This window comes from Saccopteryx leptura, chromosome 3, assembly GCF_036850995.1.
Source record: "Saccopteryx leptura isolate mSacLep1 chromosome 3, mSacLep1_pri_phased_curated, whole genome shotgun sequence".
NCBI classification, from domain to species: Eukaryota; Metazoa; Chordata; class Mammalia; order Chiroptera; family Emballonuridae; genus Saccopteryx; species Saccopteryx leptura.
This window is the reverse complement of record NC_089505.1, coordinates 110,882,093-110,897,410: the sequence shown is the minus strand read 5'-3', so window position 1 is coordinate 110,897,410 and position 15,318 is coordinate 110,882,093. Positions and strand designations below refer to the sequence as shown.

The window sequence follows — 15,318 nt, the reverse complement described above, 5'->3', positions numbered from 1 at the left end:
CATTCCCCAGCTCCTCCCTCCCCTGTAAAATCAACAAATAAAATCTTAAAAAAAATGATAGCCTATATAATCCTATATATATAAGCACAGATACACATATATTCATGTGAGGTACCAGTATGATTAAAACAACAGCAACTTCTGGCCCTGGCCAGTTGGCTCAGCAGTAGAGCATCGGCCCGGCATGTGGAAGTCCCGAGTTCGATTCCCAGCTGGGGCACACAGAAGCGTCCATATGCTTCTCCACCCTTCCCTCTCTCCTTTCTCTCTGTCTCTCTCTTCCCCTCCCGCAGCCAAGGCTCCACTGGAGCAAAGTTGGCCCAGGAGCTGAGGATGGCTCTGTGACCTCCACCTCAGGCACTAGAATGGCTCTGGTTGCAACAAAGCAATGGCCCAGATGGGCAGAGCATCGCCCCATGGTGGGTATACCGGGTGGATCCCAGTCGGGCACATGCGGGAGTCTGTCTCTCTGCCTCCCTGCTTCTCATTTCAGAAAAATTTTTAAATAAATAAATAAATAAACAAAAAAAAAAACAACGGCAACTTTTTAACTTACTTTTATTTATAAATTAAATTTAATGGGGTGGCACTGATCAATAATAGTACACAGGTTTCAGGTAAATATTTCTATAGCATTTGAACTGTGGACTGCAAAAATTTATAACCTTACAAAACTATATATATGTACATATACAACTTTAAGATTTTATTTATTGATTTTACAAAGGGAGGGGCAAGAAGTATCAACTCATAGTTGCTTCATTATAGTTGTTCATCAATTGCTTGTCATAGGTGCCCTGACTCAGCAAGCCCAGTGTTTCAAAATGGCGACTTTAGCATTCCAGGTTGACGCTTTATTCACCATGCCACCATAGTCAAGGCAACAACAGCAATTTTAACACGATTTGATACTATTGTATAAACAAAATTACTTTTAAAACAAAGTGATTTAACTACAGAAATATATCTGAAAATGTATCAGTTACTCAAGGTTTATAGCTCTTAGAAGAGTTAGACATTTTTCTAAAAAATATTCGTTAGAATAGCTAAATTAATAAGGTGCGTTTACTTTCAAAGGTCAGAGAATTTTCTGCAACTTACATCTGTTAATGAACTTGAATGCATGCTATTTTCATCTGAAATAATCAAAATATACACCACCTGAAGGTTAACCAAAGGAGGCCTGCACAATAAATTTTCACACTTAAAATCTAAAGAGGAAAAAAAGCCAGAAGCACCCACTTCATGGAGGGCAGATGTCGTAGCACCACATCAACAGCATGGACAGGATTAGTGCTGATTGGCTTGTCTAATTCCAGTGGCTCAGGCAAGGTCCGTCCTGTCAGTACTTCATGTAGTAGGTGCCAACTCACCCGAGAGACAAACTTGATTGACACTTTGAAAGGTCGATCTTTTCCACCTTCCCCAGGTAAAGTAACATCTAAATCTACCTGTTGATGGGAAAAGAGTCATCTGGTAAACGTTGAAAAAGATAAATACAATTATTTTTAAGTTTAACTTTCAAATATGTATATTTAAGAGAAAACAAGGCAAATATAAAAATAAAACTAAACATTAAATCAAGAGACTAAAACTTAAATAAGTTTTTTATGTCAGCATTGTTTGTCATTGTAAAATATTGGAAACTACCTAAATGCCCAAACATGTAGGCAGCTATAAAAAAGGATGAGTAAGATCTCCTGAAAGTTTTTTTTTTTTTTGTTTTTGTTTTTGTTTTTTTTACAGAGGCAGAGATAGACAGGGACAGAGAGACAGGAACGGAGAGAGATGAGAAGCATCAATCATCAGTTTCTCGTTGCGCCTTCTTAGTTGTTCATTGATTGCTTTCTCACATGTGCCTTGACCGCGGGCCTTCAGCAGACCGAGTAACCCCCTGCTGGAGCCAGCGACCTTGGGTCTAAGCTGGTGAGCTCTTTGCTCAAGCCAGATGAGCCCGCGCTCAAGCTGGCGACCTCGGGGTCTCGAACCTGGGTCCTTCCGCATCCCAGTCCGACGCTCTATCCACTGCGCCACCACCTGGTCAGGCTCTCCTGAAAGTTTTATGGAATAATTTCCAACCTATACTGTTAAGTGAAAAAAAGCAAAGTACAGAAGATTATAAATTGTACGCTATCTTTTATGTGAGAAAAAAGGGGAAAATGGAAAAATCTTTATGTATCTGCTTATCTATGCAAAAAGAGACACAGGAAGCATAAACAAGAAACAAAGAAATTTGCTCCTTTGAAAGGATGGAAAGAAACAAATGAAATAAAAAAAAAGAATTAACAATTCAGAATGTATTTTTCAGTATAGTTTTGACTTTTAGAAGTATGTTAAATAAAGTTCTATATAGTAAAAATTAAAAATAAAGCCGACAAGGCTGGAGAGAAAATCTAAAACTGAATATAAACAATCAAATGAAACCAAATGCATTTCAAATAAATAACATAACCACATCAAAAGAAAACAAACAAACAAAAACACTAATGCAAGTAACTTGTCTTTTTTCTTCTTTTCAAAGTGAGAGGAGGAGAGACAGAGAGACAACTCAGAATGTACCCAGATTGGGATCCACCTGGCAACCCCCATCTGGGGCCATGCTTGGAAGGGCGTTATTTTAGCACCTGAGGTGGAGGCTCCACAGAGCCATCCTCAGTGCCTGAGCCAATGCACTCAAACCAACTGAACCATGGCTGCAGGAGGGGAAGAGTGTGTGAGAGAGAGAAAAGGGGGAGGGGTGAAGAAGCATACGGTCACTTCTCATGTGTGCCCTGACTGAGGATCAAGCCTGGGGTGTCGATACATAAGGCCGATGCTCTATCCATTGAGCCAACTGGCCAGGGCCATAACCTATGGAATGTGAGGAAATATTTGCAAATCATGTATCTGATAAGAACAGGTAAAGAGCCCTGGCCAGTTGGCTGAGTGGTAGAGCGTCGGCCTGGCACGTGGAAGTTCCGGGTTCAATTTCCAGTCATTGCTCACAGGTGAAGCAACCATCTGCTCCTCCCTCTATCTCCTCCCACAGTCATGGCTTGAATGGTTCTAGCAAGTTGGCCCTGGGTGCTGAGGATGGCTCCATAGCCTCCCCTCAGGCACTGAAATAGCTCAGTTGCCAAGCAACAGAGCAGTGGCCCCAGATGGGTAGAGCATCGCCCTGTAGGGGGTTTACCAGGTAGATCCTGGTCGGGGCACATATGAGAGTCTATCTCTCTGCCTCCTTACCTCCTCACCTCTCACTTAATAAAAAAAAAAATATATATATATATATAAAGAATTCCTAAAACTTAACCACCAAACAACCTAATTAAAAAATGGGTAAAGAACTTGAATACATGTTTCTCCAAAGAAGATACACAAATGGCCCAAAAGCACATGAAAAGATGCTCAACATCACTAAAAACTAGAAAAATGCAAATCCAAACCACAAACAGGTATCACCTCATACACATTAGAATGGCGACCATGAACAAAACAGAAAACATCAAGTGTTGAAAGGGGTATAGAGAATTTAGGACCCTTGTATACTCTTGGTGGGAATGTAAAACAGTACAGTTGCTGTGAAAAACAGTACGGTGATTTCACAAAACATTAAAAATAATTACCATTTATATGATCCAGCAACTCCACTTTTGGGTATATGAACAAAGGGACTGAAAGCAGGGGCCAGAACAGATATTTGTACACCCATGTTTATAGCAGCATTATTTGAAATAGCCCAAAGGTGTCTATCATGGATGGACAAACAACAAAATGTGGTGTACACACAAAAACACAATGAGATACTTTTCAGCCTTTAAAAGGAAGGAAAATCCATACACACATGACAACAAAGATGAACCTTGAGGATATTATGCTAAGTGAAATAAGCTAGTCACAGAAAGATGGCATATAATTTCACTCATATGAGGTACTGGGAATGTTAAAATTCACAGAGACAGAAAGTAGAACAGTGGTTGCCAGGGGCTGAGGGCAGGGGAAAATGGGAAGTTAATGATAAATGGGTACATAGTTTCCTTTTTTTTTTTTTTTTTTTTTCTTTTTCATTTTTCTGAAGCTGGAAACAGGGAGAGACAGTCAGACAGACTCCCGCATGCGCCCGACCGGGATCCACCCGGCACACCCACCAGGGGCGGTGCTCTGCCCCCCAGGGGGCGATGCTCTGCCCATCCTGGGCGTCGCCATATTGCGACCAGAGCCACTCTAGCGCCTGAGGCAGAGGCCACAGAGCCATGCCCAGCGCCCGGGCCATCTTTGCTCCAATGGAGCCTTGGCTGCGGGAGGGGAAGAGAGAGACAGAGAGGAAAGCGCGGCGGAGGGGTGGAGAAGCAAATGGGCGCTTCTCCTATGTGCCCTGGCCGGGAATCGAACCCGGGTCCTCCGCACGCTAGGCCGACGCTCTACCACTGAGCCAACCGGCCAGGGCTCCTTTTTTTTTTTTCTTAAGTTGGAAACGGGGAGGCAGTCAGACAGACTCCCGCATGCGCCCGACCGGGATCCACCTGGCATGCCCACCAGGGGGCGATGCTCTGCCCATCTGGGGCATAGCTCTGCCGCAATCAGAGCCACTCTAGCGCCTGAGGCAGAGGCCACAGAGCCATCCTTAGCGCCTGGGCAAACTCCGCTCCAATGGAGTCTCGGCTGCGGGAGGGAAAGAGAGAGACAGAGAGGAAGGAGAGGGGGAGGGGTGGAGAAGCAGACAGGCGCTTCTCCTGTGTGCCCTGGCTGGAAATCGAACCCGGGACTCTGGCACGCCAGGCCGATGCTCTACCACTGGGCCAACCAGCCAGAGCCAGTTTCCATTTTCTAAGATAAAAAGAGTAGTGGAGATGGACTGTTGTGACAGTTGTGAATGTAGTTAAAGCCACAGAACTGTTCTTAAAAAATGGCTCAGATGGTAAATTTTATGTTATATGTATTTTACCACAATTTCAGCCTGGCCTGTGGTAGCGCAGTGGATCAAGCATCAATCTGGAATACTGAGGATGCTGGTTCGAAACCCTGGGCTTGCCCGGTCAAGGCACATACTAGAAAGCAATCAATGAACAACCGAAGCGAAGCAACTGTTGATATTTCTCCCTACTCCACCTCTCTCTCTCCTCTCCCTGTAAAATCAATAAATAAAATCCTTTTCTTTTTTTTTGTGACAGAGAAAGAGAGACAGACAGGAAGGGAGAGAGATGAGAATCATCAGTTCTTTGTTGTGGCACCTTAGTTGTTCATTAATTGCTTTTTCACATGTGCCTTGACCGAGGTGTAGGGGGGACTACAGCAGAGCGAGTGACCCCTTGCTCAAGCCAGAGACCTTGGGCTCAAGCCGGTGACTTCGGGGTTTCGAACCTGGGTCTGCTGCATCCCAGTCTGACTCTCTATCCACTGTGCCACTGCCAGGTCAGCAATAAAGACTTTTCTTTTTAAGTTATCTCCCCACAAGAGCAAAGAGAAAAATAGTAACTTTCAGGAGAAATCTAGAAGATACCAATTTAACCAAGTGATCAAAGTTAACATCACTATTAATGGAACAGATACATACTATGTGCTTCTTGATATGATACACTGATAAGAATATTTAATGTAATATCCCTTCCAAAAATGCTTAATCAAAATCTAATAAAGAGGGCCCTGGCCGGTTGGCTCAGTGGTAGAGCGTCGGCCTGGCGTGCAGGAGTCCCGGGTTCGATTCTTGGCCAGGGCACACAGGAGAAGCGCCCAACTGCTTCTCCACCCCTCCCCCCTCTCCTTCCTCTCTGTCTCTCTCTTCCCCTCCCGCAGCCGAGGCTCCATTGGAGCAAAAATGGCCCAGGCGCTGGGGATGGCTCCTTGACCTCTGCCCCAGGCGCTAGAGTGGCTCTGGTCGCGACAGAGCGACGCTCCAGAGGGGCAGAGCATCGCCCCCTAGTGGGCAGAGTGTCGCCGCCTGGTGGGCGTGCCGGGTGGATCCCGGTCGGGCACATGCGGGAGTCTGTCTGACTGTCTCTCCCTGTTTCCAGCTTCAGAAAAATACAAAAAAAAAAAAAAAAAAAATACAAAAAAAAAAATCTAATAAAGAGAACGTATCTGAGGAATAGTCTAAACCAGGGGTCTCAAACTCAACTCAGCATGTGGGCCACAGAGCAAGATCACAGCTGTTCAGCGGGCCGCACTAGGTCTACAAAAGGCAACTGTTACGCAACACTTTTCTCACTGCAGTTGAAAACAAAAAAAAATCAGTACAACATTGTTCGGCGGGCTGCATGTGGCCCGCAGGCTGCGAGTTTGAGACCCCTGGTCTAAACTATAACTTGCCTGCCATTTTCAAACATGCTAATGCCACGAAAGAAAGAAAAAGAGGCTGGAGAATTGTTCCAGAATAAAGGAAACTAGAAAGACATGCTATCTAAATATAAATATTAACTTGGACTTGATTTTTTTACTAAAGGATTAAAAATGCTATAGAACATCATTGGAACAAATGACGAAATTGGAATATGGGTTGCTGATGAGACAGAAGTATCATATATCAATGTAAAATTTAGTGAAGTTGATAACTGTATTACAGTTTTTATTTTTCTTCTTAAGAAATACATATTAAAAAGCATGATGTATGTAATCTACTTTTGAATGATTCAGAAAAAAAATAAGTCTGTCCTGAACTGTGGTGGCATCCACCTGGAATGCTAAGGTCACCAGTTCAAAACCCTGGGCTTGCCGGGTCAAGGGACATATAAGAAGCAACTATAGGTTGATGCTTTCCACTCCTACCCACGCCCTCTCTCTCTCCAAAAATCAATAAATACAATTTTTATTTTTAATTAAGTGAGAGGCAGGAAGGCAAACAAACTCCCACATGTGCTTCAACCAGGATATACCTGGCAAGCCCCCTACAGGGCACTGCTCTCTGTCCATCTGGGGCCAATGCTCTGTTGCTTGGCAACCAAGCTATTTTAGCACCTGAGGGAAAGCCATGGAGCCATCCTCAGTGCCTAGGGCCAACTTACTTGAACCTTTTGAGCCATGGCTGCGGGAAAAGAAAAAGAGAGAGAAAGAGAGAGAGAAAAGGGGAAAGGGGGAAGCAGATGGTTGCTTCTGTGTGCCCTGACTGGGAATCAAACCCAGGACTTCCACAGGCCAGGCCAATGCTCTATTGCTGAGCCAACCAGCCAGGGGAAAATACAATCTTTAAAAAAAGTGGAAAATGTTAAGAACTCTAATGAGTTTTAGTAAAGAGTACACATGAGTTTTCTACATGAATCTTACTTTTCTGTAAGTTTGAAATTATTTCAAAATAGCCTGACTAGGTAGTGGTGCAGTGGATAGAGAGTTGACCTGAGATGCCAAGGACCCATGTTCAAAACCCTGAGGCTACCAGTTTGAGCACAGGCTCACCAATTTGAGCATGGGGTCGCCAACTTGAGTGTGGGAGCACAGTCATGACCCCATGGTTGCTGGCTTGAGCCCAAAGTTCACTGGCTTGAGCCCAAGGTCACTGGTTTGAGCAAGGTTGTCACTGGCTTGGCTGGAACCCCCAGGTAAAGGCACGTATGAGAAGCAATCAATGAACAACTAAAGTGCCACAATTATGAGTTGATGCTTCATATTTCTCTCGGTAAAAAAAAGTTATTTCAAAATAAAAAGTTAAAAAGATAAATGCACACATATACATGGACTGAAATAAATTGATAATAAATGCATTTAAAAGGAGACACTGTAAAAGTACAGCTTTAAAAAAAAAGGAATGCCTATCTTACCCCAGTAGATGCCACAGGAAGTGGATTGGCTGTGTAAAGGCTTCTTTTTCCATCATAAACTGGTCTACGGTCCCCAAATATAGTTACTTTAAAATGCTGAACCATTGAATCCACAACTTCCCTAGAAAAGGAAAAAAATACATTCATATAATCCTCTACATGATGAAATTTAAAAATTTAAGGTATTTTCTTACACTATTTAATGTTATCAAAACTCTAAAAGACAATTATGCATGATAAAGGTTTTGCTTTCAGGACCAAGGCTCAGGATACCAGAAAGAGATGACATGAATTTCAGACACACACTCACACAAATAGAAGAATGAATTCAGTGAATTAATCATTCTGGGCCACAGCTGACCTGCAAAATATCGTATATTAACCTTCTGAAGTGATTAAAAAATCTCTTTCATCATCTCTAAACACTATGTGACACACTCACCTCTCTGTTAAAAAATTTGATGCTCTTTCCTCTGTGCTCAAATAGCATTTAGTATATATATATTTCTTAGATTCCATTGTATTATAGTTATTACAAACTTTTACTAGACTTTGAAATTCTTTTCTTTTTTTGGGGATTTTTCTGAAGTGAGAAGCGGGAAGGCAGAGAGACAGACTCCCACATGCGCCCAACCCGGATCCACCCGCATGCCCACCAGGGGGCGATGCCCTGCCCATCTGGGGCACTGCTCCCTTGCAAGCAGAGCCATTCTAGCGCCTGAGGTGGAGGCCATGGAGCCATCCTCAGTGCCCGGGGCCAACTTTGCTCCAGTGGAGCCTTGGCACAGGAGGGGAAGAGAAAGAGAGAAAGAAGAGGGGGAAGGATGGAGAAGCAGATGGACGCTTCTCCTGTATGCCCTGGCTGGGAATCAAACCCGGGACTTCCACACGCCAGGCTGACATTCTACCACTGATCCAACTGGCCAAAGCCCTCTGCTAGGCTTTTAAAATCAATTCACATTGTTGTGGGACATTTAGTTCATTGTTTATGATTGATGCAAAGTACTCCACGTATTGTTTACTTACGCAGCAATGTAGAACTCAGAGTATCTTGAACTGCTAACTGCCAAAAACAATGCTACAATACAGTATGTCCTGTGTCCCCCTATGAACCTGTGTGAGAATTAATCTCTGTATATACCCAGGAACAGAACTATTAGTTCCAAGTGAATTTTATCAACTAAATGATGAAGAACTGCCAAAATGCTCTCCAGAATGGCTTCACAAATCTATATTCCTGAAGGTTCCTATTTTGCTACATCCCAAACAAGATTTGGCATTATCTAGCTTTGCATTCTCATTTTTGCTAGCCTAGCAGGTAAAACTATTTTCTTTTTGAGAGCGAGAGAGAGAGACAAAAAGACAGGAATGAAGAGAGATGAGAAGCATCAACTTATACTTGCGGCACCTTAGTTGTTCATCGATTGCTTTTATATGTGCCTTGACCAGAGGGCTTCAGGCAAGCCAGTGACGCCTGCTCAAGCTAGCGCCTTTGGGCTCAAGCTAGCAACCTCAGGGTTTCAAACCTGAGTCCTCAGCACTATCCACTGCACCACCACCCAGGCTTGGAGGATAAAACTAAAAGCTTATTTTAATTCAGACTTTTTGTTTCTTTTTTTAGATTTTATTTATTTATTTTACAGAGAGAAGAGTGGAGGGGGGGCAAGAAGTATCAACTTATAGGTGTCTCACTCTTGCTGTTCATTGGTTGCTAGTTGTATGTGCCTCAACAGGGCAAGCCCAGGGTTTTGAACCGGTGACCTCAGTGTTCCAGGTCAGCGCTCTATCCACTAAGCCACCACAGGCCAGGCTAATTCAGATTTTTCTGATTGTAATGACTTTGAGCATCCCTTCCTTCATGTGTCTGTTTCTTTTTTTGTGAATTTCTTATTTCCTCTGCTCACTTATATGTTGGGGTCCCAATCTTCTTGTTGAATTAAAGTAGATTTTTAGGCCCTGGCCGGTTGGCTCAGTGGTAGAGCGTCGGCCTGGCGTGCGGGGGACCCGGGTTCGATTCCCAGCCAGGGCACATAGGAGAAGCGCCCATTTGCTTCTCCACCCCCAACCCCCTCCTTCCTCTCTGTCTCTCTCTTCCCCTCCCGCAGCCAAGGCTCCATTGGAGCAAAGATGGCCTGGGCGCTGGGGATGGCTCCTTGGCCTCTGCCCCAGGCGCTAGAGTGGCTCTGGTCGCGGCAAAGCGACGCCCTGGAGGGACAGAGCATCGCCCCCTGGTGGGCAGAGCTTCGCCCCTGGTGGGCGTGCCGGGTGGATCCCGGTGGGGCGCATGCGGGAGTCTGTCTGACTGTCTCTCCCCATTTCCAGCTTCAGAAAAGAAAGAAAAAAAAAAAAAAGGTAGATTTTTAGTATTCTTGGTATTAATACATTAACAGATTTAGTTATTTCAAATATTTTCCCCAAAATGTTATCTGCTTGTTAAAAATGTTCATGTATTTGCTGAAATGAAATTCTCTTTTAAAAAGTACTTATTTAAATTTTTTTAAACTCATTTATTGATTTTAGAGAGGAGAGAGAGAGAGAGAGAGAGAGAGAGAGAGAAAGAAAGAGAAGGAGGGGAGGAACAGGAAGCATCAACTCCCATATATGTCCTGACCAGGCTAGCCCAGGGTTTTGAACCAGTGACCTCAGCATTCCAGGCTGATGTTTTATCCACTGTGCCACCACAGGTCAGGCCTTTTTTTTTTTCCTAAGAGAGAAGCGGGGGTGTGGGGGTGGGAGGGATGGGATAGGGGGAGACAGACAGACTCCCGCATACGCCCAACTGGGATCCACCTGGCATGCCCACCAGGGGGCGATGCTCGGCCCATCTGGGGCATTGCTTACCGAAGCCAATCTAGCGCCTGAGGCAGAGGCCATGGAGCCATCCTCAGTGCCTGGGCCAGCTTTGCTCCCATGGAGCCTTGGCTGTGGGAGTGGAAGAGAGAGACAGAGAGGAAGGAGAGGAAGAAGGGTGGAGAAGCAGACGAGCACTTCTCCTGTGTGCCCTGGCTGGGAATTGAAACCAGGACTTCCACACACTGGGCTGACGCTCTACTGCTGAGCCAACCAGCCAGGGCCTTTTTTTTTGTTTAAGTGACAAGAATGGAGATAGGGAGACACACTCCTGCATGTGCCCTGACCAGGATCCACCCCACAACCCCAGTTGTGGCTGATGCTTGAATCAACCAAGCTATCCTCAGTGCTTGGGGCTGATGCTTGACCCAGTCAAGCCACTGGTTGCCAAGAGGGGGAAAGAGAGAAATGAGAGAGGGAGGGGAAGAAGCAGATGGTCACTTCTCTTGTGTACCATGACTGGGGGTCGACTCAAGACACCTGCATGTTGGGCCAATGCTCTATCCACTGAGCCAACCAGCTAGGGCTGAAATTAAATTCTTAATGTTGTATTATCAAACTATTAATTTTTTTCATCTTATGGTTTCATGCTTTTGAGATTTTAAGAAATATTTTGCTAAAACTAAGTCACAAAAATGCATTGTGTTTTATTAACTTTATAATTTTATCTACTTTATTTTGGCTATTAATCCACTTCTTTATAAAAACAAGTGTTTTATAAGGACTCAATTTTATTATTTCTCTATGTAGTGAGCCAGTTTTCCCATACCTTATACTAAACAGTCTATATACTTACTAACCAATTTATAAACCTATTTTTACCTTAAATTCTTACATATAAATGAATCTTGCTCTGAGTTCTCTATATTGTCCTAGAGGTCTATTTGTCAGTATCATATGTTTTCATGATTACTCGAGTTTTATTATGTTGTAATGTGGAGCATCCTTTTCTATTTCTCAGTTAACTTGGACATTCATAGAAACTTTTACTCAAAACAAACTTCTAAGGTCCTCCCTCACACCCCCAAACCTATCATATCAATACCATAAGCAAAAGAAACTAAATATCTTACATTTAGTGAATAATCAAAAATTATCTGCTGGTTAAAAAACCCCAAATGATACCTACTTGGGAGATATGACTAGTATGCTAAAAACAAATTAGTTGTGATAAAAGCTACTGACAAACTGTAACAATGAATTCAATGAATATGAAATGTAATAAAGGCAGTTTATAAAATCTAAACACTTCTGTTTGAAAACTTCAACTGGGCCCTGGCTGGTTGGCTCAGCGGTAGAACATCAGCCCGGCGTGTGGAAGTACCAGGCTTGATTCCGGGTCAGGACACACAGGAGAAGCGCCCATCTGCTTCTCCACCCCTCCCCATCTCCTTCCTCTCTATCTCTTTCTTCCCCTCCCATAGCCAAAGGCTCCACTGGAGCAAAGTTGGCCTGGGCACTCAGGACAGCTCCATGGCCTCTGCCTCAGGCTCTAGAGCAGCTCCAGCCACAGTAGAGCAATGCTCCAGATGGGCAGAGCATCACTCCCTGGTGGGCATGCCGGGTGGATCCTGGTCAGGTGTATGCAGGAGTCTGTCTGACTGCCTCCCTACTTTCAACTTCGGGGGGAACAAAAAGTTCAACTGCAATAAGAACAAGTTAGAGCATCTGAACTTACCTACTGCTCTTGTGGAAAGGGTCTTTGGGTGATTGACTACAAATGTAGAATGAGCTAATGGTATTATGCATCTTCCTCAACATTAAAGAACTCAGGTTGCAGCCCTGGCCGGTTGGCTCAGTGGTAGAGTATAGGCCTGGCGTGTGGATGTTCTGGGTTTGATTCCCAGTCAGGGCTCATCTGCTTCTCTATCCCTCCCCCTCTTGCTTTTCTCTCTCCCCCTCTGTCTTATTCTTCCCCTCCTGCAGCCATGGCTCGAATGGAGCAAGCTGGTCCCTGGGCTCTGAGGATGGCTCCATGGCCTCCACCTCAGGCACTAAGAGCTCAGTTGCTGAGCTACAGAGCAATTCCCCAGATGGGCAGAGCATCGCCCCCTAGTGGGCTTGCCGGGTCAATCCTAGTTGGGGCACATGTGGGATTCTGTTTCTGGCTTTCCTCCTCTCATTGAATTAAAACAACAAAAAAAAGAACTTAGGTTGCATATATTTAAGTACCTAGTACAAGGTGGGTAAACATTCCATCATATATTACATAGGTCATTTCACATTCTCGAGTACTCCCTTCAATTTGGAAAAATTTAAGACCTTAAAAAATTAAATATAACCGGAAGGTAATCTTGATTGAAACTCATGCAATATGAGTAAAAATAAATCAAACTAAAGGACTTGTAGTCTGGAATAGAAAAGATTCAAAGGTAATTATAGACACCTTTAGCTATTTTGATGGACTGTCATGCACAAAACTGAGTAGAAAATTTATTTTGTATGGAACAACAGAACTAGGACAAATAGTTGGAAAAATATAAGGAGCTAGATTTTGGAACAATAATTTCTAACATTTTCTAATTACCAGAGTTATTTACAAGTGTATTATACTATATATTAAAGTACTGAAGTTCATCCTTGCCAGACTGTTTAACAAGCAGTTATGACACGGAAGATACCAATTAGAAGACTGAAATGAACAATCTTTGCAATCTCCTCTAACAGTAAAATTTTAATTACAAGAATACCAAACAATAAAGCACTGCAGATTTTATCTTGGCATCAGATATAGAAACTTGTTTATGAATTACACTAAACACTGATTTGAACTTAAGCCTTCAGAGCCTTAACAGAATGGTGTTAGAATTCTATATATAACTGGGCAATTTTAACACTAAACTGCTTTGATTTCATAACTGCCAAGACATATATTTCAAAGGAAATCAGCTTTTATGAGGACCATCATTTATTATGTCTCTTCACTTCAACTTCTCACTAATAGGATGTAATTAATTGATATACTTAGACTTTCAATAAAACTTTAGTAAGCAAGTTAAAATGACAAATCTAGGCACATCAAATTTTCATTTCTTATCTCAAACGATACTGTGGCAAAGGGTAGTTTATTAGAAATGTTCATCAGGCAGGCATGTGCAAATAGAGATAAAACTCTCTCAAACAGTAATATACCTAGTCATCCAGTCAGCTTAGTAGCAAAGGAGCTCACCGCATTATGAAGAAAGTTTGAATGGGTAAAAAAGCCAATTTGTGAAAACTTTAAAATATGTATATGGTAACACAGGTACTGGGGAACAGACAGATACAAGTTTTTAGTCCCATTCTGCCATTAGTTGTTATGAAAGTCACTTGGCCTCTCTGAGGTTCCTTTATCAATAAAAATGGGAAACAACCAAAAAGCCCTTCAACAGAAGACTGGATAAAGAAGATGTGGTACATATACACTATGGAATATTACTCAGCCATAAGAAATGATGACATCGGATCATTTACAACAACATGGATGGACCTTGATAACATTATACTGAGTGAAATAAGTAAATCAGAAAAAACTAAGAACTGTATGATTTCATATATAGGTGGGACACAAAACTGAGACTCATGGACATGGACAAGAGTGTGGTGGTTACCAGGGGGAGGGGAAGGGAGGAGAGGGAGGGGGTGGGGGGAGGGGTGGGGCACAAAGAAAACCAGATAGGTGACGGAAGACAATTTGACTTTGGGTGATGGGCAACAACATAATCAAATGTCAAAATGACCTGGAGATGTTTTCTCTGAATCTATGTACCCTAATTAATCAATGTCACTCTGTTAAAATTAATTGTCTAAATAAAAAAGGAATGTTAATTTTTTAAAAAATGGGGTATGTGCCACATCTTCTTTATCCAGACTTCTATATATATATATATATATATATTCTTTTTTTTTTTTTTTTTTACAGCGATTAAAGCCTTTAAGCAAACTCTTGGCCACTACAGCAAGAATCTATAAAAGAGTGGTGTCCTTAACATGTTCACCAAATCTAAGTTGGCACCATCACCATGCCAAATCCCTGAAAAATGCAACCCAACCCCAGTTCAGTCTGTTAGGAGTTGTCACAAGGAGCAGGAGTCCAGGAAAAGTCCACATCCAGGAAAAGTCCACATGGCACTGGAATTGTTGTCACAATTCTATACTTTGCAGCTCACGTCCAAGTCCGAATGACCGCTGCTTCTAGCTGGTAATGATTCAGGTAGCCATAAGAAATGATGACATCGGATCATTTACAACAAAATGGTGGGATCTTGATAACATTATACGGAGTGAAATAAGTAAATCAGAAAAAACCAAGAACTGCATGATTCCATACACTGGTGGGACATAAAAGCGAGACTAAGAGACATGGAAAAGAGTGTGGTGGTTGGGGGGGGGGGGGGGAGGGAGAGGGGCACAAAGAAGACTAGATAGAAGGTGACAGAGGACAATCTGACTTTGGATGATGGGTATGCAACATAATTGGATGACAGGATAACCTGGACATGTTTTCTTTGAATATATGTACCCTGATTTATTGATGTCACCCCATTAAAATTAATAAAAATTTATTTATAAAAAAAAAAAGATAAAAAGTATGAACAATAAACTGGCAATAAATACAAAAAAAATGGGATAATAGTCTGTGGCTGTTACAAGGACCAAATGGGATATTTGTGAAAGTACTTTTTTGGGGGGGTAGTAAATATGTCTGATGTTATTTTTATATAAAATTTTAAGCATAATTATTTCAAAAAAATACCTCAAG

The 15,318-nt window shown here is 42.6% G+C and overlaps 1 protein-coding gene across 1 annotated transcript in view; it reads right to left on the bottom strand.

Annotated features, from left to right (window-relative positions):
• The window catches only part of AGO3 (argonaute RISC catalytic component 3), a 141,963-nt gene that overhangs the window by 94,903 nt on the left and 31,742 nt on the right, over positions 1 to 15,318 (bottom strand). The window contains exons 3-4 of the mRNA XM_066375874.1: positions 7,728 to 7,848; positions 1,243 to 1,451 (exon numbers count right to left, since the gene is read on the bottom strand). Coding sequence (XP_066231971.1) covers positions 1,243 to 1,451; positions 7,728 to 7,848 — 330 coding nt within the window. The remainder of the gene's footprint in view (positions 1 to 1,242; positions 1,452 to 7,727; positions 7,849 to 15,318) is intronic.